We start from the raw sequence: 27,111 nt of genomic DNA on the forward strand, positions 1-27,111 counted from the left end.
CTACCACGAAAGCTCGCTGGGTGACCTTGGGCCAATCACACACTCTCAGCCTAACCTACCTCATAGGGTTGTTGTGAGGATAAAATGAAGGTGAGGAGACTGATTTTGGCCACTTTGGGTCCCCATTTGGGAGAAATCTGGGGCATAAAGGAAGTAAATAATGATTTGATGGATGGATAAAATGCAATTAATAGAGGTTTTCTATCCCTACTTTCCCCCAAAAAAGTCTTTCCAGGAGGGCTGTTCCAAAATTTCACACCTCTGAAAAGTTTCATTTGTTTCTACAAAAGCTCTTTCATCAGATTCCCAAAGAACAAGCCTGCCCTCTGTTCAAAGTTGCTCACTGGTCACATGCTTTTTTTGGGGGGGGGGGGGAAGCCTGCCAAGAAAGCTCAGGGAAAATAAACCCCATATTGTTATTGCTTTTTGGTTTTTCCTCCTCTGGGTAAAAGACAGCTAATTAGATTACAGCTCGGGTTCCATCCCATTTTTAGAAAGGATGATGCAGCTGATATTTTAAACGGGGACAGCTCACCATGAAGGCTGACAAACAGAGAGTAATTGGCAGACCTGGCAAAGGAAAATAGCAAGGAGAACATCGGAAGAGCCCCGCTGGATCAGACCAGTAGTCCCTCTAGACCAGCATCCCGTCTCACACAGTGGCCAATCAGTTCCTCTGAATAGCCAATAATGGGGCATAGAGGCTGAGGCCTTCATTAGAACATCAGAAAAGCCCTGCTGGATCAGATCTAGGGTTGCCAATCCCCAGGTGGGGGCAGGGGATCCCCCAGTTTGGAGGCCCTCCTCCCACCTCAGGGTCATCAGAAAGCGGGAAGGAGGGAGGGAAATGTCTGCTGGGCACTCCATTAATCCCCATGGGGACTGATTCCCATAGGGTATAATGGAGAATTGATCCACGGTTATCTGGGGCTCTGGGGGGACTGTATTTTAAGGTAGAGGAGCCACATTTGCAGCATAGCATCCAGTACCTCTCCTCAAAATACCTTCCAAGTTAAAAAAAAAAAGGATTGGACCAGGGGGTCCGATTCTATGAGCCCCAAAAGAAGGTGCCCCTATCCTTCATTATTTCCAATGGAGGGAAAGGCATTTAAAAGGTGTGCTGTCCCTTTAAATGTGATGGCCAGAACTCCCTTTGGAGTTCATTTATGCTTGTTGCAACCTAGCTCCTGGCTCCACCCCCAAAGTCTCCTGGCTCCACCCCAAATATCCTTGAATATTTCTTGAATTGGACTTGGCAGCTCTCATCAGATCAGTGGTCCATCTAGTCCAGCATCTGACCTCACACAGGAGCCTACTGGTCCCTAGTAGCTATTGATAGACTTATCCTCTTTGGATCTATCTAATCCCCTCAGTTTTCAAAATTGTGCCTCAGGAGATGACTCAAGAGAAACCTGAAGGGGGGGCTTAAGCCACGGCCCATCTTGAACTGTCATCCTGGGGGATGTCAGATCAAGGTTTACTGTGGGCACCACAAACCATCTCCACCAAAATGAGATACGTTGGCACGTGGTTTGAGGACGGCTCACATGGACACACAAAGCTGCCTTCTACAGAGTCAGGGAGGGGCTGTGAGAAAACCGCTGCTTCGTATGCTTCTGCTTCATATGCAGAAGATTCTAGGTTCAATCCCCGGCATTTCAAGTTAAAAAGATCATGTAGCAAGTGATGTGAAAGACCTCAGTCTGGGACCCTGGGCGGCCACTAACAGTTGGAGTACACAATACCAACTTTGGCGGATCAGAGGTCTAATTCAGTAGAAGGCAGCTTCCGTGTGGTTGTGTGTCTGTCAAGGTCAGTTTTGCCTATGGACTCTCTAGGGTCAAAGTCTTTCACAATGCCTACTCTCGTGCTTTTCACTGGAGATATTGGGGACTGTCTACACGGACCTTCTGCACCAACCTAAACAGGCCAGGAAGGGTCATTTGAGAACACTCGAGAGCTAGTTTGGTGTAGTGGTTAAGTGTGCGGACTTTTATCTGGGAGAACCAGGTTTGATTCCCCACTCCTCCACTTGCAGCTGCTGGAAGGGTCTTGGGTCAGCCATAGCTCTGGCAGATGTCCTTGAAAGGGCAGCTTCTGGGAGAGCTCTCTCAGCCCCACCTACCTCACAGGGTGTTTGTTGTGGAGCAGGAAGGTAAAGGAGATTGTGAACCACTCTGAGACTCTGAGATTCAGAGCGGAGGATGGGATACAAATCCAATGTTGTCTTTGTTGTCTTCATCTTTCTTTTTCTTCTTCTTAGAGGGGAGTGCAGAATTTCCATGCCAGGTGTATCTTTATATACTAAAGGGGAGCTTCTCGCACAGCATTTTTGCTCTTTTTGCCAGCACTTAATACACACGCTAAATTACAGGGCTGAGAACCGGTCTGTTCCTGACACAATTTCTATCTGCATTCAGCACACCTGTATCATCACACACCTGTGGCAATCGTCACACAAAGAGTATGCATGTACAAAACATGGCACGGTGCTTGGGATTTCAGAAGCCTGCTTTTCCCAGAGACTTTGGGAAGCCAGAAAGCAGAAATGTAAGTGATCAGATTACATTAGACACCTTTGAAACACCTCTGAAATCATGCGAGTCAAATGTCTGTAGTTCTTCCCCTAGCTGTCGTCACCTATAGAAAGATTCAGCATTGCTGACGCGGGAGCCTAGCCAAGCATCCCTTCGAATTTACCAATTCCTGCTCAGATAACATGCCAACCGGCACGAGCCCTAACCTCAGACCTCTCCGGTGGGGATTTCTGCCATTCCGGTGGTTAGGCTCAGGACAATAGATTAGATATCAGGAATCGCTGGGTGCAGGAGATTGGCGGAGAGGAAGGGATGGTGCCGAAGGCTGAAGCGGAAAATTCATCTCCATTACTCATTCCTCAGCAGAGGCTTCGAGAGGCAACCGTCACGTCAAGAACCAGACCGTTTCGGCTTTGATCAAAACGCTGGCTGGTGAAAGGGCTTGAACCGGGGGATGTCGCTTGACTGCTACGTGGCCGGGCAGATGAATTAGCTCCCGCATAATCTGTTTGGCATGAGCTATTTATAGCAAACAGCCAGGGAGCGGCGTGCCATTAAATCAAGTTCAAAAAGAAAAGGAGCACAGAGCGCAGCGGTGGCGGTGTTAATGCCTTTTGCAGGCCACGGCCATCTTTCAGGCTTCTAGGCTGCTCAAGCACATGGCCAGAGCAGCAGGATGGGCCTTCAGAGTTTGCCCTATTGTGCACAGCACCCTCTATAGGCACAGAAAGAAACAGCCATGTGAAACATCGACCCCTGTGATTGGCAGGCAGTACAGAGTCTTTGGATTGGTCAAGCCTGGCATAATGATTACAGTTGCCTGTTTTTGGCTGGTCAACTGAGCAGAGCCTTGTATTTCTCACCATCCAGCTCCTGGGAAAATGAGTTTTTTGTCAACGAATGCGTAAGGGAAAGATATAAAAAAGAGGCAGCAATAATGCTAAATGTAAGGTTGCCAACTTTGGGTTGTGAAGTTCATTGAGATTTGGGGCTGGGTCCTACAGACAGCAGGGTTTGGGGAGGGGGAGGAAACTCAGTGGAGTATATGCCATAAGGTCCACTATCCAAAGCAGGACATTTTCTTCAGGGAAACTGATCTCTGTAGTCAGGAGACTGGTTTAATTCCAGGAGATCTCCAGGCCCCACCCTGGGGGTTGGCAACTGATGCTATATGCAAGCTAAAGGGTCCGAGGTAAGAAAATAGTAAGATCAAGTTTGCTTAACCAGTTCATGTGATGTCCAAAGCAGCAAGATCCTCCTCAAAAAAAGGCCAGGGTCTACAATTGCCAACTCCAACTTGGGAAATAGCTGAATATTTTAGGGGTGGAGTCTAGAAAGGCTGGGGTTTGGGGGCTTAGAGTCCACCATCAGTGGCCATTTTCTCCAGGTATTGGTGAACAGCGGTGGACTCTTATCTGGAGTCCTCCATGTAAAGCTATTTTACTAACATTGGGCCAATCCCAGTTCTCTCAGAATTCTCTCAGCCCCACCTACCTCACAGAAAAAGAAGAAGGCAGATTTATATCCCACCCTTCTCTCTGAAATCAGAGTCTCAGAGCCTCCTTTGGGTATTGAAGGGCAGGGTATAAAACCAAAAGAACTGATCTTTTACCTGAAGACCAGTTGTAATCCCTGGAGATCTCCAGCCTGCACCTGGAGGTTGGCAACCTTACTAGGCTCACCATTTTTACTAGCTTGTGGCCACCATTTACTAGGCTCACCATTTTTACTAGCTTGTGGCCACCATTTACTAGGCTCACCATTTTTACTAGCTTGTGGCAGAGTTTCTGAACAACCTCAATGTCCCCGCTCTGGGTATGCATCCACCATGACAGTTATATACAAAGAAAGCTGTAGTCATAAGGGTGAACAACTGGTCCCAGGATTTGTTTGGAGAGCGCATCCAATCAGCAACTGTGCTGAAGCCAAATAGATCTAGGTATGGTTACTGTCTGGGTGATACACCTGGAAACTCTGCAGGCATGATGGAAGAAAGGTGGGATAGAATGTAATAAGTACAGTATTTTTTGCACCATAAGACTCACTTTCCCCCCCAAAAAAAGTGGAGGGAAAGTGTGTGCGTCTTAAGGAGCGAATACTGCAAAAAATTCACACAAATGCCTCTAAATTCACACAAACGGCTCTAAAAACTAGGTGCGTCTTATGCTCAGGTGCGTCTTATGGAGCGAAAAATACGGTAACTTGTATGAATTAAGCAAGAGCCCCGTGGCATAGAGTGGTAAAGCTTGCAGATTGCAGTCCTAAGCTCTGTTCACGACCTGAGTTTGATCCCTGCAGAAGCTGGGTTCAGGTAGCCGGCCTCGTGGTTGACTCAGCCTTCCATTCTTCCGAGGACGGTAAAATGAGTACCCAGCTTGCCGGGAGGAAAGTGTAGAGGACTGGGGAAGGCAATAGCGAACCACCCGTTAAAAAGTCTGCCAGGAGATTCCAGGAGATCTCTACCCGCCACCCTGAAGGCTGGCAACTGTACTGGGAATGTTTGCCCTGTTCCCTCCATTCATAATAAAACGGACAACAACGTAGCAAGATCTCGGTACCAAAAGATTTGTTTTTATATATAAAGATGGACAGACCTTGCATTAAAGAGCAGCCGAGTGAGTCCGGGACTACAGGAAATAGGCCAATGCAAGCAGGCCGAGGGTGATGGAGTCACACAAAGTTGGCTCCTCCTCCCCATGTCTCAAATCTGGAAAAAAATAATAATTCTGAAACAGGGAGGAGGGAGCAATCATCCAAAGAGGGATCTTGATTTTTTTTTGAAGCCCTCCCTCAAGAAACCACAGAGAAGGAGAGAAGGGGGAGGGAAGAGTCTTATATTCAGACAGCTGCCTCCTACGCCAGCCTGGACGCGCTCTCTGGACACGCAGAGACGTCTGTGTTTGCATCGTCCGTGTGATCTTCTAGAAGCATTGACTTTCAGGGCTCGCAGGCTCAAGTGAGGAGCCCAGTTCCGCTGCCACAGCCCTCATGCCGGGTCTTCCTTCCAGGTTCTTCTCAGGTCCCCTCTGGGCTGCCAGAATCCTCAGTAGTAGTCATCTTTTCTGTCGACTCCTCCTCCACGGCCTCTGGCTCCCCGGACCGGCTCCAGGTCTTCAGCGTCTTCCACCTCGCCTCCGTGGTCCTCCTGTCATCGTGGAGAAAACAGGAAAAGTAGGAAGTGAGACTGAAATGCAGCAACGATGAACAGAGAAAGTGTCAGCACGCGGATTTGGAGAGCTCGCTATCCATCCTGCACACATGTGGAAAAGAAGAACTCCTTGCAGCTGGAAAACTAGGGTGGTGGGGGCTAGGCCAGGCCTCTTCCCCCTGATGAGCCAGCTTTTTAAAGGTAAAGGTAAAGGTAGTCCCCTGTGCAAGCACCAGTCGTTTTCGACTCTGGGGTGACGTTGCTTTCACAACGTTTTCACGGCAGACTTTTTACGGGGTGGTTTGCCGCTGCTTCCCCAGTCATCTACACTTTCCCCCCAGCAAGCTGGGGACTCATTTTACCAACCTTGGAAGGATGGAAGGCTGAGTCAACCTCGAGCCGGCTACCTGAACCAGCCTCCACTGGGATCAAACTCAGGTCATGAGCAGAGGGCTCCGACTGCAGTACTGCAGCTTTACCACTCTGCGCCACGGGGCTGTTCTATTTTTACATGCAAGCAATTATTTTCTTGGCCCAGCCGGCAGTCTCTCTCCCATCTTATCTTTGTGAAGACCCCTTTCTTCTCTCCTGGGTGCTAGAATCTTCTCTGGAGCGAGGCCTGTATCCCGCATACAATTATTTATGTATTAAATTGGACTTTTAAGTCGCCCTCCCCTGAAAACAGGGCTCAGAGTGGTGTACAACAGTAATAAATTTACAAATCTTACAAAAGAGATTCCCAAAATAAAATAATAAAGTACAATTCGCAGCAGCCTAAAGCCAGTCTGATGGTGATAGATTTCTGGAAATGTCATTGTTTTGTAGAGGGGGGGGGGCAGGGAAAGGAATAGGAGTGCCGGACGCGATGGAGGACCATCGCTGTCCTCAACTGTGGTGTATTTTCTAGGATGTCAGAGTTCCATGGCTATGGACTCCAGCACCCATCAGCCAGTGTGGTGTAGCGATATGGAGTGTTGAACCAGGATTTGGGAGACCCAGGTTTGAATCCTCGCTCTGCCAATGGAAGCTTGCTGGGTGACCTTGGGCCAGTCTCCCAATCACAGCCCTCACAACACAGGGGTGTTGTGAGGATAAACTGAAGGCAAGGAGATTGATGGCAGCCTCTTTGAAGAAGATGATATTGGATTTATATCCCGCCCTATACTCTGAATCGCAGAGTCTCAGAGCGGCTCACAATCTCCTTTACCTTCCCCTCCCCACAACAGACACCCTGTGAGATAGGTGGGGCTGAGAGGGCTCTCACAGCAGCTGCCCTTTCAAGGACAACCTCTGCCAGAGCTATGGCTGCCCCAAGGCCATGCTAGCAGGTGCAAGTGGAGGAGTGGGGAATCAAACCCGGTTCTCCCAGATAAGAGTCCGCACACTTAACCACTACACCAAACTGGCTCTTTGGGTGTTCCCTGGTGAGAAAGGAGGGGTATATATGAAATGAAGAAACACATTTTGTATCAGGTGTTTGGCTTTCAGATAATCTGAAAGTGGGACATACGAATCCTTAAAATAGAAACAAAATTAAAATTTACTTTCCCTCTCCTTTTTTACACTGCTGTTCAGCATGTCGTTTTAATGAGATCAATCGATCGATCTTAAATACTGAGTATGGCACAGTCCTAGGTTTTTTTAAAATCAATTAATTAATTGTGAACCAGCAAATCTGCCTTCAAATCTTTTGAAGAATCAGTCTTCTAAAAGGAGAGCATTATATTTGTAATTAAGTTGTTTCAGCACTCTCAGGGTACTGTATTCCAGGGGTGGCCAACGGTAGCTCTCCAGATGGTTTTTTTTGCCTACAACTCCCAACAGCCCCAGCCAGCATGGCCAATGGCTGGGGCTGATGGGAGTTGTAGGCAAAAAACATCTGGAGAGCTACCGTTGGCCACCCCTGCTATATTCCATTATCTATCTATCTATCTATCTATCTATCTATCTATCTATCTATCTATCTATCTATCTATCTATCTATCTATCTATCTATCTATCTATCTATCTATCTATCTATCTATCCATCCATCCATCCATCCATCCATCCATCCATCCATCCATCCATCCATCCATGGCTTTTTTTGTAGCAGGAACTCCTTTGCATATTAGGCCACACACCCGTGATGCAGCCAATCCTTCAAGAGCTTACAGGGCTCTTCATACAGGGCCTACTGTGAGCTCTGGGAGGATTGGCTGCATCAAGGCGGTGCGGCCTAATATGCAAAGGAGTTCCTGCTAAAAAAAAGCCCTGCATCCATCCATCTATAAAAATAACTTTAAATTAATTTTCAATCAGACACCTGTTCAGAAGTTGGAACAGATCCCCTACTGGAAATAGTGATGGGACCACAGTGGCCTGTCTCTGAAAAGCTCCTTTCCTGTGCTACATCAAGAGTCTGAGGGCGTGAGCAGCTGCTGGGGCTCTCTGGCTGGAAGCAGGAGTTCTGCAGGTCAGGCAAGGAGGCCCTCCTGCTGAGACCGCTGCAGCTGCTGCCTGGAGGAAGAAAGTGTCGGGCCCCTGATCACAGAGCTGGAGCACCATCCCTGCCAGGAAAAACTCAAGAGTCTGGCGTTTTTCACTTTAGGAAAAGGCAGTAAGGGCGAGGGGGGACATGAGAGACCTTTACAAAATTAAGTAAGTGCAGCAGGGAAAAAATGGAGAGAACCTTTTCTCTTATTTTAGTTATTTATTTATTTTAGTAAATTTCTATTCCCCCCATTCCCTGTAGGTCTGAGGACGGAGTACAACATATAATAAAACAATAAAATACAATAAAAAACATTTTATAAACAGACAACTCAACAGCACTCAGATGACCGTGACATCACATATTGCCCAGCCTAGCCATCCCACATCATGATATCTCATGAGGATGGCAGTTTCAATTCCTAGCGCAGATGACAGTGCTGGCTGGGGAGGCCAACCAGATCAAGAATAGACTCCCACAGCCTCAGCCAAAAGCCTGGCGGAACAGCTCCGTTTTACAGGCCCTACGGAAGGCTAATAAGCCAGGTAGGGCCCGGATCTCAATAGGAAGTTGATTCCACCGGGTTGGGGCCAGGACTGAAAAAGCCCTGGCCCTAGTTGAGGCGAGGCGGGCGTCTTTTGGGCCGGGGACGGCCAACAGATGTTGGGAGGCCGAACGTAACGACCTCCTGGGCATATATGGAAAGAGACGGTCCCGCAGATATGTTGGTCCCAGGCCGCATAAGGCTTTAAATGTTGGCACTAGAACTTTCAAGCGGATCCAGTACTCGATAGGCAGCCAGTGCAGACTGCGGAGCGCCGGCCGAATGCCCACCCGTAAAGGTGGTGCAGTGAGCAGGCGAGCCGCCACATTCTGCACCCGCTGCAGTTTCCGGATCAGTCTCAAGGATAAGCCAGCATAGAGCGAGTTACAGTAGTCTAGTCTGGAAGTGACCATCACATGGATCACTGTAGCCAGGTCCTGGGGGGATAGATATGGTGCTAGCTGCCTGACCTGCTGAAGATAACAAAAGGCGGACCTGGCAACCATCGTGATCTGGGCCTCCATGGAAAGGGAGGCATCCAAGGTCACTCCCAAGCTCCTCACCTTTTCGGCTGGCACCAATGTGGCACCGTCCAAAGCTGGGAGCTGGATGCCCATACCCACCCCACCCCGGCTCAGGTACAGGACTTCCATCTTAGCTGGATTCAGCTTCAGCCGGCTCTGTTGTAACCACCCAGCCACGGCTCCCAATGCCTCGGACAACTGGTCAGGGGTGGCGACTGGCCCGCCACTCATCAACGGATACAGCTGGGTGTCATTAGCATACTGGTGGCAACCTAGCCCAAAACCTCGGGCATTCTGGGCAAGGGGGCGCATATAGAAGTTAAATAATATTGGCGAGGGAATGGCTCCCTGCAGCACTCCACATGTAAGTGGATGCTGCAGGGAAGCCTGCTCGCCAAGCACCACCCTTTGTCGTCCCCAGAGAAAGGAGGAAAACCATTGTAAGGCCACCCCCTGAACTCTGGCGACAGCAAGGTGGTGGGTCATAAGGTCGTAATCGACCGTGTCAAATGCTGCTGACAGATCAAGAAGTATCAGCAGCCCTGACCTGCCTTGATCCAGGTGTCGTCTTAAGTCATCTGTGAGAGTGACTAGAACAGTCTCCGTCCCATGGCCCAGGCGAAAGCCGGACTGGAATGGGCCCAAGGCGGATGTCTCATCCAGGAAAGCCTGTAACTTTCAAGAATCAGGGGACACCCATTGAGAAGAAGAGGTCGGATTTATACCCCACCCTATGCTTGGAGTCTCGGAGCAGCTTACAATCTCCTTCCCTTCCCTTCCCCACACCACAACAGACACCCTGAGAGAGCCCTGAGAGAACTGCTCTTGAGTAAAACAGGTCCGAGAGAATTGTGGCTGACCCAAGGTCACCAAGCTGGCTTCATGTGGAAGGAATCAAACTCGGTTCTCCAAGATTAGAGTCCGTGCACTTAACCGCTATTGAGGCGGATGGACACTCGATTCAGAACAGACAGAAGGAAGGACTCCTTTGCACAATTCACCTGCGGAACTCACTGCCACAGGATGGCAGTTCCTACAGGCTACCGCCCTAGAGGGCCACTGGCAGGCAGACACAAGCCAAGTTGAGTAGACCCCAGCAGGGCTGGTAGCCCCACAGGAAGTTGCTTGGCTCAGATTTTGCCTCTGGTTGCCAACTCTGGTTTGGGAAATTCCTGGAGATGTTGTGGGTGGAGCCTAGGGAGGGGAGGAACTTCAGAGAGGTGTAACACCCCAGAGCTCACCTTCCAGAACAGCTGTTTTTCCCCAGGGGAACTGATCTCTGTAATCTGGAGGTCAACTGTAATTCCAGGAGATCTCCAGGTCCTCCCTGGAAGTTGGCAAGCACAGGTGGCAAAGCTGCATAGGTGGCAAAGCTGAGTAGGTCTGAGCCTATCAGCTCTGTGGGGCTGGCTTGGCGTGGTTTGCTCCTGGGCTTTTTAAACACCCCAACCAGCCTCTTCCCTGTTGCTGGACAACCATGTCCCTTCCAACCCAATTATTCCACCCAAGTAATGAGCAGAGACAGCGGCCTGACCTACTTTCCAAAAAGCATACCCCGCTGGACCAGTGGCAGGTGACCAACCCCCAAAGGCACTTACAGGCCTGTTAAATTTTGATGTTTCCCAGCAAGGCTTGCTGTGCTCCCAGAATCTTCAAGGAAGAAAGAGAAAGGGGGGGGGGGGACTTCACCCAAAAGAATTGAATCAAGAACCAAAAAGGTTAGCTGCAAAGCAACGTAGGGCCAATTTTTAAAAACTACATGTAAAACCTAAATATTATCAGAAATACATGCATTTATGATGAAATGGTTAAAAACAGGGCTTTTTCTGAGCAGGAACGAACAGGAACACAGTTCTGGCTGGCCTGGCATCGGGGGTTTGGCCTAATATGCAAATGAGTTCCTGCTGGGCCTTTTCTTAAAAAAAAATCCTGTGTGAAACAATGGTGATGTCATGGGGTGTGGCCTAATATGCAAATGTGCTCCTGCTGGGTTTTTTTCTACAGAAAAAAGCCCTGGTTAAAAACATTTATGGGTCCAGTTACAGCCGCATCACAGTGTAAAAGTACAATGTATACAAAGAGGAACTATTGTGACCTGATGTATTTTGGCCCAAATCGGCCTTCTTCAATGGTCAACTATATCTGTACTGTACAGATAGGGCTTTTTTTTGTAGAAAAAGCCCAGCGGGGACTCATTTGCATATTAGGCCACACCCCCTGATGCCACTGGAAATGACATCATTCATTCAGTAGGTTACTTTCCGCACACTGACACAGAACAGTACAGTGCCATCAGCTGCATTGCATGGATATGTATTCTCACACAGCCAAATATCTCACCCCGCCCCCCCGATTTCAACCAAAATCACGTATTTTTACCGTCTTGACCTTTTCTTTGAATTGATATACTTCTATTTATGAATGCTTTTGGTCTGTTAATTCACTATATGTGTGTGATTTCGGTAGAACAGGACTTTTTAACGCATATTTATCTTTATTTTGATAATTTTTCAGACGCTTAAATCCCTTTCGAAGAAGAAGAAGAAGATATTGGATTTATATCCCGCCCTCCACCCCGAAGAGTCTCAGAGTGGCTTACAATCTCCTTTACCTTCCTCCCCCACAACAGACACCCTGTGAGGTGGGTGGGGCTGGAGAGGGCTCTCCCAGCAGCTGCCCTTTCAAGGACAACCTCTGCCAGAGCTCTGGCTGACCCAAGACCATGCTAGCAGGTGCAAGTGGAGGAGTAGGGAATCAAACCCGGTTCTTCCAGATAAGAGTCCGCACACTTCACCACTACACCAAACTGGCTCTCTCTTTTGCGCACTATATACAGTGTTTTGTTCTTTTGCTGTTTCATACACTGTATCTTTTGAATTATCTAACCTCTGGGGGGGGGGGGCTGGAGATCTCTTGGGATCACAGTGGATCTCTACACTATGTAAACTACTTATTTATGTAAAAATATGTGTGCCACTTCTCCCGGAGGGGGAAAAAAAGGCAGCTTTGAAAGGTGGACTGCGTGGCATGATGCCCTGCCAAAGTCTCTCGCCTCCCTAAACCCCACTCTCCCGGGTTCCACCATCAAATCTCCAGGAATTTCTGAACCTGGAGTTGGCAACCTCACATCCGGCACCCAAATGCTGCAACTTTGAGCCTTGCCTTGCAGAAAAGGATACTGTGATTTAACTGGATGATCTTTTACTATCTTCCTGTTCTATTACTGCAACAGCAGAGTGTGTATTGGGGGGGGGGACTGAAATTCCTTTACTGCCCGTGCAGTCTTATCAGCTGCTTCCCACTACGCGGGGGAAGCACAAATTCTTGTTTTAAAAAATGGCACAAGCAGGCTGCTGTCAGCACTCAACAGGGCCCCGCAGGCTGTTCAAACGGGCAGCTCCGTGCCCGGCTGGCAGTCAAAGTCCCCTCGGGCGCTCCGAGACGGATATAATTTGCCTCTGAACATCTCGGGAGATGCAAAGACACTGAAAGGGTTCAACCAAGGACAGAAGGGTGGCTTGAAAGAACAAAAAGCGCTTCCCTTCCCTTCCCTTCTCTTCCCCTCCCCTCCCACTTCTTAACCAAATGCCAAAATATAACAAAAAGAGAGAGAGGCCTAAATAGTTATTAGATGCCATGCTAAGTGGCTTAAACATAATAATTGTAGGGAAAAGAGAATGGCGTATGGGACGGGAAAGGTCATGTTTCGTAATGAAGCCAGGGCAGAACAACACCTTCACAGTGGCACTAGCTGTGGCCAAGCACATGGGCATCCCAGAAGAGAGCTATTACTGGGGCTGCCAACCTCCAGGTGGGCCCAGGAGATCTCCCAGAATTACAACTGATCCAGACGAGCGAGATCAGCTCCCCTGGAGGAAACGACTGCTTTGGAAAGTGGACTCAATGGCATTTTATCCGTCTGAGTCCCTTCCTGCCCCAAATCCCACCCTCTCCTAACTTCACCTCAAAATCCCCAGGAATTTTCCAACCTGCAGTAGAACACCCAGTTGCATAGAGGAGGATGGAGACTCAGTCCCAGTTAAAAGGATTCCAGGGAGCAGGTTTTGAAAATGGCCCTTCCCTGACTGAAGCCGTAGAGAGCCACAACTGGTTAGAGGAAGCAAGACTGAGCTAGATGGATCGGCAAGATGGCTGCATAGTTGGGCGGGGCTGTGGCAGAGAGCACATGCAGGAGTTCCCTGATTGTCCCTAAAGTTTCTGGTTCAACCATCTCTAGCAAGTTGTTGGGGAAAGGCCTTTCACTGTCTGGTGTGGCTGAAATTACCGATCTTCTGAACGACCTCATAATCTTTCGAGAGCAGTCAAAAACCCCACAGCTTTATAACACATGTTTTGGCGCATGTGTGTGTTTTGTGAACGCTCCCTTCCTTACAGCTGTAGAAAGAATGGCAAGAGTGAGGAAAGAACCTGGGTTTCATACCAGATCCTGTTCCTGATCTTCTTGGTAATCATCCATCGCGTCATCTGCAGCTTTCCTCAGTCCAGCGGCATCCTGGGAGGGGGAAAAGACAGAAACAGGGTGAGGAGACACTCTTCAGTCAATTATACATACTGATCTCTTGCGATGAACAGCAAGCAGGTCTCTGAAAATGGTGGGTTTTGTTTGGGTTTGATTGTGAGCCAGGCTCGCGACAGAGCTCAGGCCCAGCACCTATTTGCAAGGAATAACAGAAAGGACTTCACCTCCAAAAATTAGTAATCTGCATTGCCCTTGCCAAGGAGAGACCACAACTGATAGCTAGAATTATGGACAGTGTTGCAAGCTCCGGGTTGGGAAATACTGGGAGATTTTGGGGGTGGAGTCTGAGGAGGGCGGGGTTTGGGAAGGGGAGGGACTTCAGTGGGATATAATGCCACAGACTCCACCTTCCAAAGCGGCCATTTTCTCCAGGTGAAGTGATCTCTGCTGCCTAGAGAGCAGCTGTAATCCCAGGAGATCTCCAGCTGCCACCTGGAGGCTGGCAACCCTAAAGCACAGAGCACAATTTCTTAGCTGAAGATGGCTACTACAAGGCATTTGACGGCCACAAGCTTATAGGGTTTGAAAAATGAAGAGGAGAGGGATGGCTGAATTCATGGAGGACTAGCCAATTCAGAGTTTTTGGCCACAATCTCCATTTAGAGGAGTGTTCCTCGGAAGACCTGATGAACTGGCCAAACAATAGGCTTGAAGGCTGTTTTGTTCCTGTCCTGCCTGTAGGTTTCCTAGAGGTATCTGGTTGCTCCCTGTTTGATGCAGGATCCTGGACTAGAGAGATCCTTGGTCTAGTCCTGGGGTGGCCAAACGTGCTTAATGTAAGAGCCACACAGAATAAATGTCAGATGTTTGAGAGCCACAAGAAATGAATGTCAGATATCTGACAGCTGCAAGCTGGGAGGGAGGGAGGGAGGGAGGGAGGGAGGAAGGAAGGAAGGAAGGAAGGAAGGAAGGAAGGAAGGAAGGAAGGAAGGAAGGAAGGAAGGAAGGAAGGAAAATAGATGGGGAGAGGAGGGAGGGATAGGTGAAAAGAAAGCAACTTTAACTTTAAATGCATTCTCCAAGCGGCTAGCTGTCTTGGCTTGGAGAAAAGATTTAAAGAAAGAAATGCCTTTTCCAAGCCAGCTGACTGGGCTGTGGGGGCTTTGAGAGCCATAAAATATGTTTGAAAGAGCCACATGTGCTCCCGAGCCACAGTTTGGTCATCCCTGGTCTACTCCATCAAGGAAATTCATACATTCTTACAAATGATTAGACAAATTCATGGAGGTGAGTAGATTAGTGGCTATTAGTCTATGATAGCCAAGAGGAACGTCTGTGTTCAGAGGCACTGCATCCCTAATTATAGAAACTGATCATAAATTAACATGGGGATGGCTATCTTCCTTGGAACCCTGTTAGAAACAGATGCTGGACTAGAAAGATCCTTGGTGCGATCCTGTATGTTTGTTTCAGCTGTGTTCAATACATGGGGGACCCCTACGTTTGAGTGCAGTATCCTATGAACACCCATTTTTGAGGGATAAAAGACTGCAGAAGGTTTTAGGGGTTTTGGCTTCGGAACTTCCTGGAAGCCACTAGGCTACCCACTGTTGGAATCAGGTTATGCTAACCTTTTGGTTTAATACAAGGATCCCCAGTGTGGTGCCTGGGGGAGCCATGGTGCTTGCTGACACGTTTCTTGGTGCCTGCCAAATTTTTTTTAAAGAAATGTGAGGCTTTCGCCCAGAAAGCTTTTGATTGGCTACTGGAGATTTGATAGGCCATGCAGATTTATTTTTAAACATGTTGTTTTGGCAGCAGCTGTCACCACAGCAGAAGGACTGCGTGACTGAAGCTAAGCTGCAGCAGCCATTTTGTGGCTGGCCCTGCCTCCAGGGGCAATCTGCGGCAGCCATAGGCTTGCCGATCCCCAGGTCCCAGCGGGGGTTCTTCCACTTTTCCAGGCTCCTTCCCGCCCCCAGTCAGCTGGCCGGCAGGGGGAAGCCCTGCCCCCAGAGGACCATGTGCTTTTCCTCCTCCAGAGGCTTCAAGCTCCGATTGGAAAGGCTTCCTCTTGGGATGGTGCGTCTGTGTTACTTTGAAGAAGTTGGCAGCAACTTGTGAGTAGAGATGCCAATCCCTCACTTCAGAGTCGCCAGAAACGGGGGTGGGGGGGGAGGAAGGGAAACGCATGCTGAGCACTTCATTCCCTATGTGGAGATCGATTCTCATAGGGTATATTGGGGAATTGATCTGGAGGTTTCGGGGGCTCTGAGGGAGCTGTTTTTTGAGGTAGAGGCACCAATTCTATGAGTGCCAAAAGAAGGTGCCCCTATCCTTCATTATTTCCTATGGAAGGAAGACATTTAAAAAGGTGTGCTGTCCCTTTAAATGTGAAGGCCAGAACTCCCTTGGAATTCAATTATGCTTGTCACACCCTTGTTCCTGGCTCTGCCCCAATGTCTCCTGGCTCCACCCCAAAAGTCCCCAGATATTTCTTGAATTGGACTTGGCAACCCTAGGCAGCCATTTTGTGGCTGGCCCTGCCTCCAGGGACAACCACTTGCAGCAGCCATTTTGTGGCTGTGCCCACCACACTATGTCAGAATTCCAAAGGTGCCTGCAGCCTCAAAAAGGCAGGGGACCCCTGGCCTAATACAACAAACTTGTAATTATGTTCTTAGGCAGACTTGTACTCTTTTCACTCCTTGGAACTTGGAACTTAAAACCCTGACTTGGCTGCCACCTAAAAGACTTGTTCAGACAGGTATCTTAGCTGTTATATGACTGGCCCAGCCCCTGTGGTCGTTTATCCCCAATGAAATTTATCCCCCACTAAACAGGCCAGTGAAACTTCTGACTATATTAGGACTGAGCAGAATGGTTTACATTGAAGCTTTTCATGCGGAGATGGCGACAATTGACTCTCCCATGCTGTCAAAATCCACCCCCCCCCATAGGAGGTGGCATGAAGGTAGCAAAACAACAAGCCCAGGCAAGCCCCATCTCATCAGATCTTGGAAACTAAGCAGGGCTGACTCTAGCAAGTACTTGGATGGGAGACCTCCAGAGGAATACCCAGAGCAGGGGGCAGAGGCAGGCTATATCAAGCCGTTTCTCTGAACGCCCTCCATGCCCCAATAGGGGTTGCCAGAAGTCGCCATGACTTCCAGGTATGTACGCACGCACACACATAAAATTTTAAAACGCTAGGAAAACAACAACATCGCAGCCTCAAAATCCAGGTCAGTTCAGAGCCAAAAGAAGCCGCAGGCTATGAAGTTCGACGGGCGACTATCAGCTTGCGAGCGTTCTTTACTTTCAAAAGAACACACAGCCGACCTACCACTTTTCCGTTTTAGATTTTGACAGGTAAAATGCCGCCTTGAGGAACAAGTGACATGGAGAAAGCACAGCGGCCTGTCAAAACAAGCTGGTGTTTTTTTCACTTGTCCCGGGGATAATAGTCTGGCAGGAAGCCAGGAAGCAGGAGGGCAGGGAGGGAGATGGCAAAGAGCGGTCAGAGAACAGTTTAATCTGTGCTTGAAAGCAAGAGGTTGAGTCAGGAGTTTTATAGGACCAGGTGGGACCACGCTGGTTCCTCCTTTCTAACTTGACTTTGTTGACCTATCGCCCTCTGTCCACTTGCAGTGATGGTGCTATAGAGAAGAAGACGACTGCAGATTTATACCCCGCCCTTCTCTCTGAATCAGACTCAGAGCAGCTTACAATCTCCTATATCTTCTCCCCCCACAACAGACACCCTGTGAGGCAGGTGGGGCTGAGAGGGCTCTCACAGCAGCTGCCCTTTCAAGGACAACACCTGCGACAGCTATGGCTAACCTAAGGCCATTCCAGCAGCTGTAAGTAGAGGTGTGGGGAATCAAACCCGGTTCTCCCAGATAAGAATCCGCACACTTAACCATTACACCAGACTGGCTCTCACAAGCAGTAAATAACTTTCTCAGTAAGGTAAAACCGAGCCGTTACTGACCCATGAGGTGATGTTACATCACAACATTTTCTTGGAAGACTTTTTGTTTGCCATTGCCTTTCCCAGTCATCTACACTTGACCTCCAACAAGCTGGGTACTAATTTTACCAACCTCAGAAGGATGGGTGGCTGAGTCAAGCTTGAGCCGGCTACCTGAACCCAGCTTCCACTGGGACCAAACTCAGGTCGCGAGCAGAGCCTGGACTGCAGTTCTGCAGCTTTACCACTCTGCACCACGGGACTCCTAATTTCTCAGTAGCAGGAGGTAAACTATTTGTTCTCTGGAGGAGGAATCCCCGACCTTTCTGAGCCTGTGGGTACCTTTGGAAGCATGACACAGAGTGATAGACGCTACCACAAAATGGGTGCCGCAAACCAGCACAACATGTCAGGGAGGGAAGTTACAAATAACACTAATAGTAACTTTTCAACATTCCAGGCATAAGGTCTGCTCAACCTTTTAAAATGGACATTGTATTTTAAAAGACTGTCTTGCCTATGCACAGCTTGCCATCAATCACCCAGTGAAGGTCCTTGGATTGCGGTAGCAACTGCTGCCAAAGCAATGTCTATTTTAGATCTGTTCCACCAATCAAATCCCCAATGGCCAATCCAAAGACCTGCTGGGCCAAAGCCCCACCTGGTTCTGCACACTTCCTTAAAAAAACTGCTACGTGCCAGGAAAGGGGAGGGAGGGATACAAATCTGATTAAATAAATAAAGCTGCTGGCTGGCACCATGGTGCCCCCAAGCACCACGTCGGGGATGTCTTTACTAGGGTTTCCAGCTCAAGACTTTACAGGCTCGGAGATGGAAACTGCTTTGCCCCAATGTGCAAAAGTGATTCATTACCTTTGGGATCTTCTCTTTTGTGGCATCTTTAGCTGGCTGTTCAGTACGGCCAAGTTGGCTGGCTTGGCCCGCTTTCTCTTCAAAGTCAGGCCGTTCCAGCTCCGCCTCTTCGAACTCGTCTTCTCCTTGATTGTTGGGGTCCTGGGCAGGGTCGGCAGCAGCATCTGGTACCTGAACAGAATCAGGAGATGGTGATATCCACCCAGGGTCCGACACCGGGTAGCATCCGACTGGCACTAAAGGCAGGCTTCCATAGATCAGGGCTAGTGAGGCTGTTGAATAAGTTATTAACTTAAGTCCGTTATTTCTAACGTAGTGACTGTGGCCTGGGCTGAAATCTCACCTCAGCAACAAATCTATGAGGTGACCTAAAGCAAACCAGTCGCTAGGGTTGCCAGGTCTTACCTCCAGTCCAGCAGGGGACTTTGGGGGGCATTCTGGGGATGGGTGGAGACATTGCATGTCTCTGATGCAATGACATCACCTGGAAGTGATGTCACATCACAAAGGGGGACACTCTGCTTTTGGGTGAAACTCTTATGTTTTTTCTACCTTCAAAACCATAGAGTCTACCCAAATGCTAGAGTGTCCCTGTGCAACATCCCTGATGCAATGATGTCACTTCCAGGTGACATCATTGTATTAAGGGAAGGCCTTTCCCCACCTGCCAGCTGATCCTGGGCAGAGAGAAGCCCCTGAAACCGGGCAATCCCTCGCCCAGACCTGGGCGCTGGTAAGCCTACTGCTCTCTCTTGGTCTCAGTCCTCCCACCTGCTACATAGGGCTAGAGAACACTGATCTGCCTTAATAGTATTGTTGTGAAGATCACCAAGACAAGAAGTGAGTAGATCTTTGAAATATGCTGTATAGAACTAATCAGTATTACAACAACAGATCTCAGGGCTTTTTTCTTTGAGCAGGAACGCAGTTCTGGCTGGCTTGGTGTCAGGGGTGAGGCCTAATATGTAAATGAGCCCCCTTCTGGGCTTTTTCTGCAAAAAAAGGCCCTGACAGATCTACTAGCTAATGGGCATAGCACAAAGGTCCCCAACCTTTTAGACTGACACAAGGGTTGTGCACACTGAGCTACTGCTACAAACCAGGTGTGGTTTCCCCTGAGTTCAGTCCAGGATGGCAGGTTGCTGAGCGGTCTACTGCAGCCAGCTGATCATTCAGCACAGGCGCAACTGGATTCTACTCTACATGAAGAAGCACTTCCTTTTGTCTGTAAAGGCTGCATAGTCTCGTCTATTTATCAGCATGCAAATTCCCCATCCTTCTAATCTAACATTTCCTTCCCCTTAAGGTCAATCGCACATTTCTGCTCCTGTCTGGGGACCTGCTCTTTATAAGCTTAACGGTTATGGAAATGAAGGCCTTTTGCTCGCCATATTGCTCTGGGTTCAAGCTGATAGAGAATTGGAGATGTCAGGATGGGCTGGTATCTGGGGGGTGGGTCAGCTCCTTGACTATCATCATTTCAGATCAACTTTTAAACTCCACTCAGGTGGGCAGCTGTGTTGGCCTGAAGCCATAGAACAAAGACTGAGGCCAGTGGCACCTTTAAGGCTAACCAAGTTTAATTCTGGATATAAGTTTTTGTGTGCAGGCGCACTTCTTCAGATATTGGATTTAGATATTGGATTTATATCCCGCCCTCCACTCCGAAGAGTCTCAGAGCGGCTCACAATCTCCTTTACCTCCCTCCCCCACAACAGACACCCTGTGAGGTGGGTGGGGCTGGAGAGGGCTCTCACAGCAGCTGCCCTTTCAAGGACAACCTCTGCCAGAGCTATGGCTGACCCAAGGCCATGCTAGCAGGTGCAAGTGGAGGAGTGGGGAATCAAACCCGGTTCTCCCAGATAAGAGTCCGCACACTTAACCACTACACCAAACTGGCTCTCCAGTTTCATTCAGATATCTGAAGAAGCACGCATGCACAAGAAAGCTTAGAATTAAACTTGGTTGGCCTTAAAGGTGCCACTGGACTCAAGCTCCAATCAGCTCCACGAGGCTCAATAAACCAACCGTCTTGTTACAAAATGAACCTCACGGTAGGCTAGCATTCACATAGGACTGCTGTTGCATTCACAAACACTTAAAACCTAGCTTACCCAGGTCAAACACAAGGAAAGCAATCCACAGCTGGAGTTAGCTAATACTTAGATTGGATTTGTATTTCTTGGAACAAACTGGGCATTTCTGGGCATTTTTTTTAATGGTTTGAACCATGTTTTAAAGTCCCAGGTGGCTTTTCCACTCCACTCAGAAGTCGGTTTTTTTCTCCGCTTACCATTGGTTCCTGGATCGCCAATTCCTTCCGAGGAAGGGAATTCTCTTCTCTTTCAATCATGCCAGCATCTGCACACACAAGCACGCATATGTCAAGTTGTAGTGTGGAAAACTGGCACTACGTAGGGTTATCAGGTCCCACTGGTGAGAAGCTCCTGGAGACTTGGAAGATGGAGCCTGGGAAGGACAGGGACTCAGAAGGGTCCAATGCCACAGAGCCCTTCCTCCAAAGCTATCATTTTCTCCAGGAGAACTGATCTCTGTAGTCTGGAGATGAACTGTAATGCCAGGGGAACCCCAGGTCCCACCTGGAGGATGGCATCCCTAGGCATCTCCCACACCTCTCAATGCTTAGCTATTCTACTTCTGCTCATAGTTATCAGTAGGGTTGCCAGCTCTGGGTTGGGAAATACCTGGAGATTGGGGAGTGGAGCATGAGGAGGGTTGGGTTTCAGGAGGGAGAGGGCCTTTTTTGGGGTTTAATGCCATAGACTCTACCTTCCAAAGTGGCCATTTTTCTCCAGATGAACTGATCTCTGCCACTTTGAGATCAGTTGTAATAGCAGGAGATTTCCAGGTGCCACCTGGAGGCTGGCAACCCCACCACTACTCTTTGCTGTTCCTCACAATTCCTCTATTTTGGTTTCTATACTTTTCTATCAGCTGCTTAATTTCTTTACCTCAACAAGGAATTGAAATCAGGAGATTCCCACACTGTCATCTCAATTTCCACTAGCTTGGCTGCGAAGACAAACGTTTCCAAAGTGCGAGGCCGCAGTACAGCATAACAATTAGGGTAGTCAATCAAGCAGAGAGACCTGGATTCAAACCCTCACTCTGCTGAAGCATATTGGGTGATCCGAGGGCAGTCATGCCTATCCTACCTCACAGGGTTGTTGTAAGAACAAACTGAATTAATGGTGAATCATGTGTGCAAAATACAACAAGCAGCACAAAATACAACAAGAGAGGGGGAATCAGCCCATGACCATGTACAAAATCCAAATAACTGACTTTAAGATCATGGCTTGAAACTTTTTGGAGGGGTTGGGGGGGAGAACATCCAGCCCGATAAAAACTTCTGGGAAATTTGAAAGGTTGCAAACAGTTTTGTGTTCTTTGGGCTGGTATGGCATGGCTCTTGTTTTCTGGAGCTCCGAACTGACTCCAAAAAGAATGGCCCTGCATCAATTTCAGCCAAGGGGGTACTGGTTCTTTTGGTAACTGATGTAACTACAGTTATCCCAGAATACATACATTCAAAATACATCTCAGTGGCTGCAGCATATAAAATGGAAAGGTTATGCCCTATTTAGTGTTCAGCCTCGTACTCTTTCGTATTTAGTGTTCAACCTTATGCCCTTTCATGCAACAGAAAAGATACCCTTTTCCTTACTCAGGAGCTGAACTTATCTAGAGACCTTGGAGAATGGCAGTACCAACTCTGTGAAATGAATGCAGCTTTAATAATGCATCTCCAAAAAAGGTTCAGATAAGGAGAATATTTTGCCAAAGGCAGAAAACAGGTCCGAACGTCAGGAAACAAGGATACCACACGTAACAGTGACAGATATAACCCTAGCCTGTATATATAACCGTGACCAATGTAACTGGGTTTTTGTAAGAGTCACAAGGTACTGTTTTTGGAAGTCATTGGGGTTCTGTACAAACGCTAAGCTTTATTGATAGGAAACACCTATTGGGAAAAAGAGAATGCATTATTGAAATTTTGCTTGGGTTCCCTTATGCACCCGAGGACTCTGCAAAACCACTCGAAACAGGAGCAGAGGTCTGCAGATGTGTTTTTAAATGTCACGGATTATGGATTCTAGCAGGAGTGACTCAGGCGGACACAAAACTCGTCACAGTGCATATCGGCCTTAGTCCTCCTCCTCCAGACAGAGGAGCAAGGACTAAGTCAGTCAGCCGCCCTTCCTCATCAGTATGTTCAGGATGCCTTGCCTTCCCCTTGGGCAGCAGCGGAATCTGGGCGGTATCCATGGAAACCACACAGCTGCTCAACCACTCAAGACTGCCGCTCACGGCCTAGCTGCGCTGCGGCAGTTTAGCGGCCTGCAAGGCTGCGTCTTCCATTGCCATGGCAACAAGCAGGCCTGCTCTCTCCATGGAGGCAGGCCTGAAGGATATGCTGGGGGGGGGTTTCTAGATGGGAAGCTACCATATGGGGCTGGACTGAGCTTCTGAGCCCCCCCAGCAGGGTTACTCAGTCCCTCCTGGACAGCAGCAGGGGGTGGGGGTAGGGTTGCCAGCTCCAGGTTGGGAAACTCCTGGAGGTTTGGGAATGGAGCCTGGGGAGGACAGGGAACTCAGTAGGGTACAACACCACAGAGTTCACCATCCAAAGCATCCATTTCTCTCCAAGAGAACTGATCTCTGAAATCTGGAAATGAGCTATAATTCCATGAGATTTCCAGGTCCCGTCTGGTGGTTGGCATCCATACTGGAATAGCTTCCAATCTCCAGTTGGGGCCTGGAAATCTCTTGGAATTACAAATGATCTCCAAGACCACAGAGATCAGTTCCCCTGGGGAAACTGGGATTTTTGCAACGTGGGCTCTATGTTATTACACCAAATTTTGGGTAGATTTTGTATAGGGTTGCCAATCCCCAGGTGGGGGCAGGGGATCCCCTGGTTTGGAGATCCTCCCCCTGCTTCAGGGTCGTCAGAAAGCGGGGGGAGGGGAGGGAAAGGAAATGTCTGCTGGGAACTTTGTTATTCCCTATGGAGATTTATTCCCATAGAAAACCATGGGTATCTGGGGCTCTGGGGGGGTTGTTTTTTGGGGTAGAGGCACAATATTTTCAGTATAGCATCTAGTGCCTCTCCCCAAAATACCCCCCAAGTTTCAAAATGATTGGATTAGGGGGTCCAATTCTATGAGTCCCAAAAGAAGGTGCCCCTATCCTTCATTATTTCCATGGAAGGAAGGCATTGAAAAGGTGTGCCCGTCCTTTTAAATGTGATGGCCAGAACTCCCTTTGGAGTTCAATTATGCTTGTCACAGCCTTGATCTTGGCTCCACCCCTAATGTCTCCTGGCTCCACCCCCAAAGTCTCCTGGCTCCACCCCCAAAGCCCCCAGATATTTCTTGAATTGGACTTGGCAACCCTAATTTTGTAGCAGGATCTCCTTTGCATATTAGGCCACACACCCCTGATGTAGCCAATCGTCCAAGAGCTTACAGTAGGCCCTATAAACTCTTGGAGGACTGGCTACATCAGGGGGTGTGGCCTAATATGCAAAGGAGATCCAAGCCCACAGCTCGCAACCCTAAAATATGCCTGAAAGCCTATACAGGTACAAAGATATGGTTTACAAACAACCAACAGCCTATGAACAAACTTGGCATCCCAGGACTCTGTCTAGCTCCTATGATCTCTCTTGTTGGTCACCTGGTCCCACCCCATCATTTCCCATGGGAGCCAAACCCACTGTCCCATCCTCAGTGTGGCAGCAAAAGAGATTTGGAAATAAAATGTCAGCCCCATTCAAGGGCAGGCGGAAGGCTGGGTTTGGAACCTTCAGTTATCTCTCAGCCCCGATTTGTGGAACTCACTGCCACAGGATGTAGGAATGGTAATTTTAAAAGGGGATTAGAAAAATCCACAAGGGATAGGTTCACCAACAACTATTACAACTAGATTTGACTCCAGTAGTACCTTAGAGATGAACAAAATTTTCAGGGTATAAGCCAAGGGTGTCAAACATGCGGCCCATGGCCAGATCAGGGCCCCGGAGGTCTCCTATCAGTCCCGTGAGCAACTCACTGTTGTCTCCTTCCTTCTCCCTCTCTTGCTTCCTTCTGCAACACAGCTTGCTTTGCCAGGCTTGCTCAGTCAAGCTACAGAGTAAAGCCTCTGTTTTCTCCATTGGCTGGCCAGCACATGAAGCAACTTATGTACAAAAGCTCACAATTTCCAGACATTTTGTATTTTCCTCTGGGTCTTTGGCTCAAAGCATTGACCATGAAATTTCTGAAATGAATGTCAGTTAATCAAAAGAAGATTTGCAACTTACAGATACATGCCAGAACAACACCTGAACAGCATACTCAAGATTGCTATAGCACAGACATTGTCTCCAGATTTTGATGCAATAATTCAGAGCAAGAGGTGTCTGTTATCAGAAATAAAATATTGCAAGAGTGCTAATGTTTTCAACATGTGTTAAGTTTTTTTAAAAAATTTAAATTGTATTTGTCTGTGTCCTATGTAAAGTTTATATCTCTGCTACCTGGCATTCCATTTTACGACACGTACGGCCCAGCCCGACAAGGTCTCAATTACGTCAGAGCTGGCCCTCATAACAAATGAGTTCGACGCCCCTGGTTAAAGCCTTCCAAAGTCAACACTTCCTTTGGCAGAGCTTTGATTCTCAAAAGCTTATACCCTGACTATTTTGTTGGTCTCAATGGTGCTATCGGACTCGCATCTCACTGTCCTGCAAGCCAACACGGTGACCCTCCGAAATGATCAACGGCTAGCAGTCATGATGGCTAAATAGAACCTCCATATTCCTCAGGACTTTTTTTGCGGCAGGAACTCCTTTGCCTATTAGGCCACACCCTCCTAATGAAGCCAATCCTCCAAGAGCTTACAGGACGCTTAGCAGTTCTTGAGGAAATAGTCTGGCAAGAGACTTTGCCCTCTGTGCCTCTACTTGTAGGTCTTTTGAAGCATCTGGTTGACCATGGGGGGGAAATAAGATGATTGAGCAGATGAATCGTTGGTTTGATCCAGCAAAGCCATGCTTGTTTTTTTTGCTCCTGTTCAGCAATGCACTACTTTAATTAGCGTAACACTGGAGGTTTAAGGAGGAATCAGGATAAAGAATGTCGTAAACCGAAGTAGGAGCCTGCATCAACACGGACAGGGCTCTTATGGGGCCAGTTGGCTAGATAAATTGTTAAGACGTTCTTCCAGCTACGTTGGGGTTTCAGAGTTTTCCCCTCCCCCCTTGAAATACAGACGAAGCAACCAAAAGGATCCAATTAGACGGCTCCGTGGCAGGAGCAGGAAAGTCTTATCACTCAGGTATTAATCCAAATTAAAGACATGGAGGCCAGACTCCCGATGTTCCCCTCTGCCCCACACTGCGAGGATTTGGGCTTTGACGTGAAGCAATTAGCGCAAATCCTTTCGAGGGGACTTGTTGAAAGTGGGTCAAATCAAAGAAGAAGGGACCAGCTGCGGGCACTCCACGGAGAAGGGCAGAGCATTCTGCTCGCCAAACCAGACCCTTGTTTTCTTTCCCATGTCTCCGCACCTCCACCAAACTCTTTGGTGGGTGGCCAACTCCTCCCTCAATGCAAAACAACCTGCCACTTACAATTTCCACTCCCTTGTAAAAAGGCCAGATCTAGTTACCACACTTCGTTGGCAGGAACTTTCTTCTGAAAAATGGCTGTGGGCTTTATCCCCAAAGTAGCAAACACAAGAGTCACTCTAGATCACGGGTGTCAAACTAGGGTTGCCAATCCCCAGGTAGGGGCAGGAGATCCCCCGGTTTGGAGGCCCTCCCCCCGCTTCAGGGTCGTCAGAAAGCGGGGGGAGGGGAGGGAAATGTCTGCTGGGAACTCTTATTCCCTATGGAGATGTATAATGGAGAATTGATCCGTGGGTATCTGGGGCTCTGGGGAGGCTGTTTTTTGAGGGAGGGGCACCAAATTTTCAGTACAGCATCTAGTCCCTCTCCCCAAAATATCCCCCAAGTTTCAAAACGATTGGACTAGGGGGTCCAATTCTATGAGTCCCAAAAGAAGGTGCCCCTATCCTTCATTATTTCCTATGGAAGGAAGGCATTGAAAAGGTGTGCCGTCCCTTTAAATGTGATGGCCAGAACTCCCTTTGGAGTTCAATTATGCTTGTTACAGTCTTGATCTTGGCTCCACCCTTAATGTCTCCTGGCTCCACCTCCAAAGTCTCCTGGCTCCACCCCCAAAGTCCCCAGATATTTCTTAAATTGGACTTGGCAACCCTATGTCAAACTCATTTTGTTTTGAGGGCCGAATCTGACATAAATGAGACCTTGTTGGGCCGGGCTATGTGTGTTCCTATTTAAGATTAGGTAGCAGAGATATAAACTTTATAAAGGACACAAACACAATTAAAGATATTTTTTAAAACTTAAAACATTAGCACTCGTTGGTCTTAAAGGTGCTTTCTTTGTATTTCTCCCATGGGATTCAGGGAACTGGGCAAAGGAAGCTCTGGCTCTTTCCTTCCTTCCCCAGGGGACTGGAGGGGAG

General features: G+C 48.3%; 1 protein-coding gene across 1 annotated transcript in view; it reads right to left on the reverse strand.

Annotated features, from left to right (window-relative positions):
- Positions 1–5,088: 5,088 nt before the first annotated feature.
- The window catches only part of LOC132587152 (Golgi integral membrane protein 4-like), a 75,363-nt gene continuing 53,340 nt past the window's right edge, over positions 5,089–27,111 (reverse strand). The window contains exons 13-16 of the mRNA XM_060259380.1: positions 20,844–20,911; positions 18,551–18,721; positions 13,666–13,737; positions 5,089–5,682 (exon numbers count right to left, since the gene is read on the reverse strand). Coding sequence (XP_060115363.1) covers positions 5,581–5,682; positions 13,666–13,737; positions 18,551–18,721; positions 20,844–20,911 — 413 coding nt within the window. The 3' untranslated portion in view covers positions 5,089–5,580. The remainder of the gene's footprint in view (positions 5,683–13,665; positions 13,738–18,550; positions 18,722–20,843; positions 20,912–27,111) is intronic.

Source organism: Heteronotia binoei, chromosome 18, assembly GCF_032191835.1.
Source record: "Heteronotia binoei isolate CCM8104 ecotype False Entrance Well chromosome 18, APGP_CSIRO_Hbin_v1, whole genome shotgun sequence".
In the NCBI taxonomy this organism is placed as follows: Eukaryota; Metazoa; Chordata; class Lepidosauria; order Squamata; family Gekkonidae; genus Heteronotia; species Heteronotia binoei.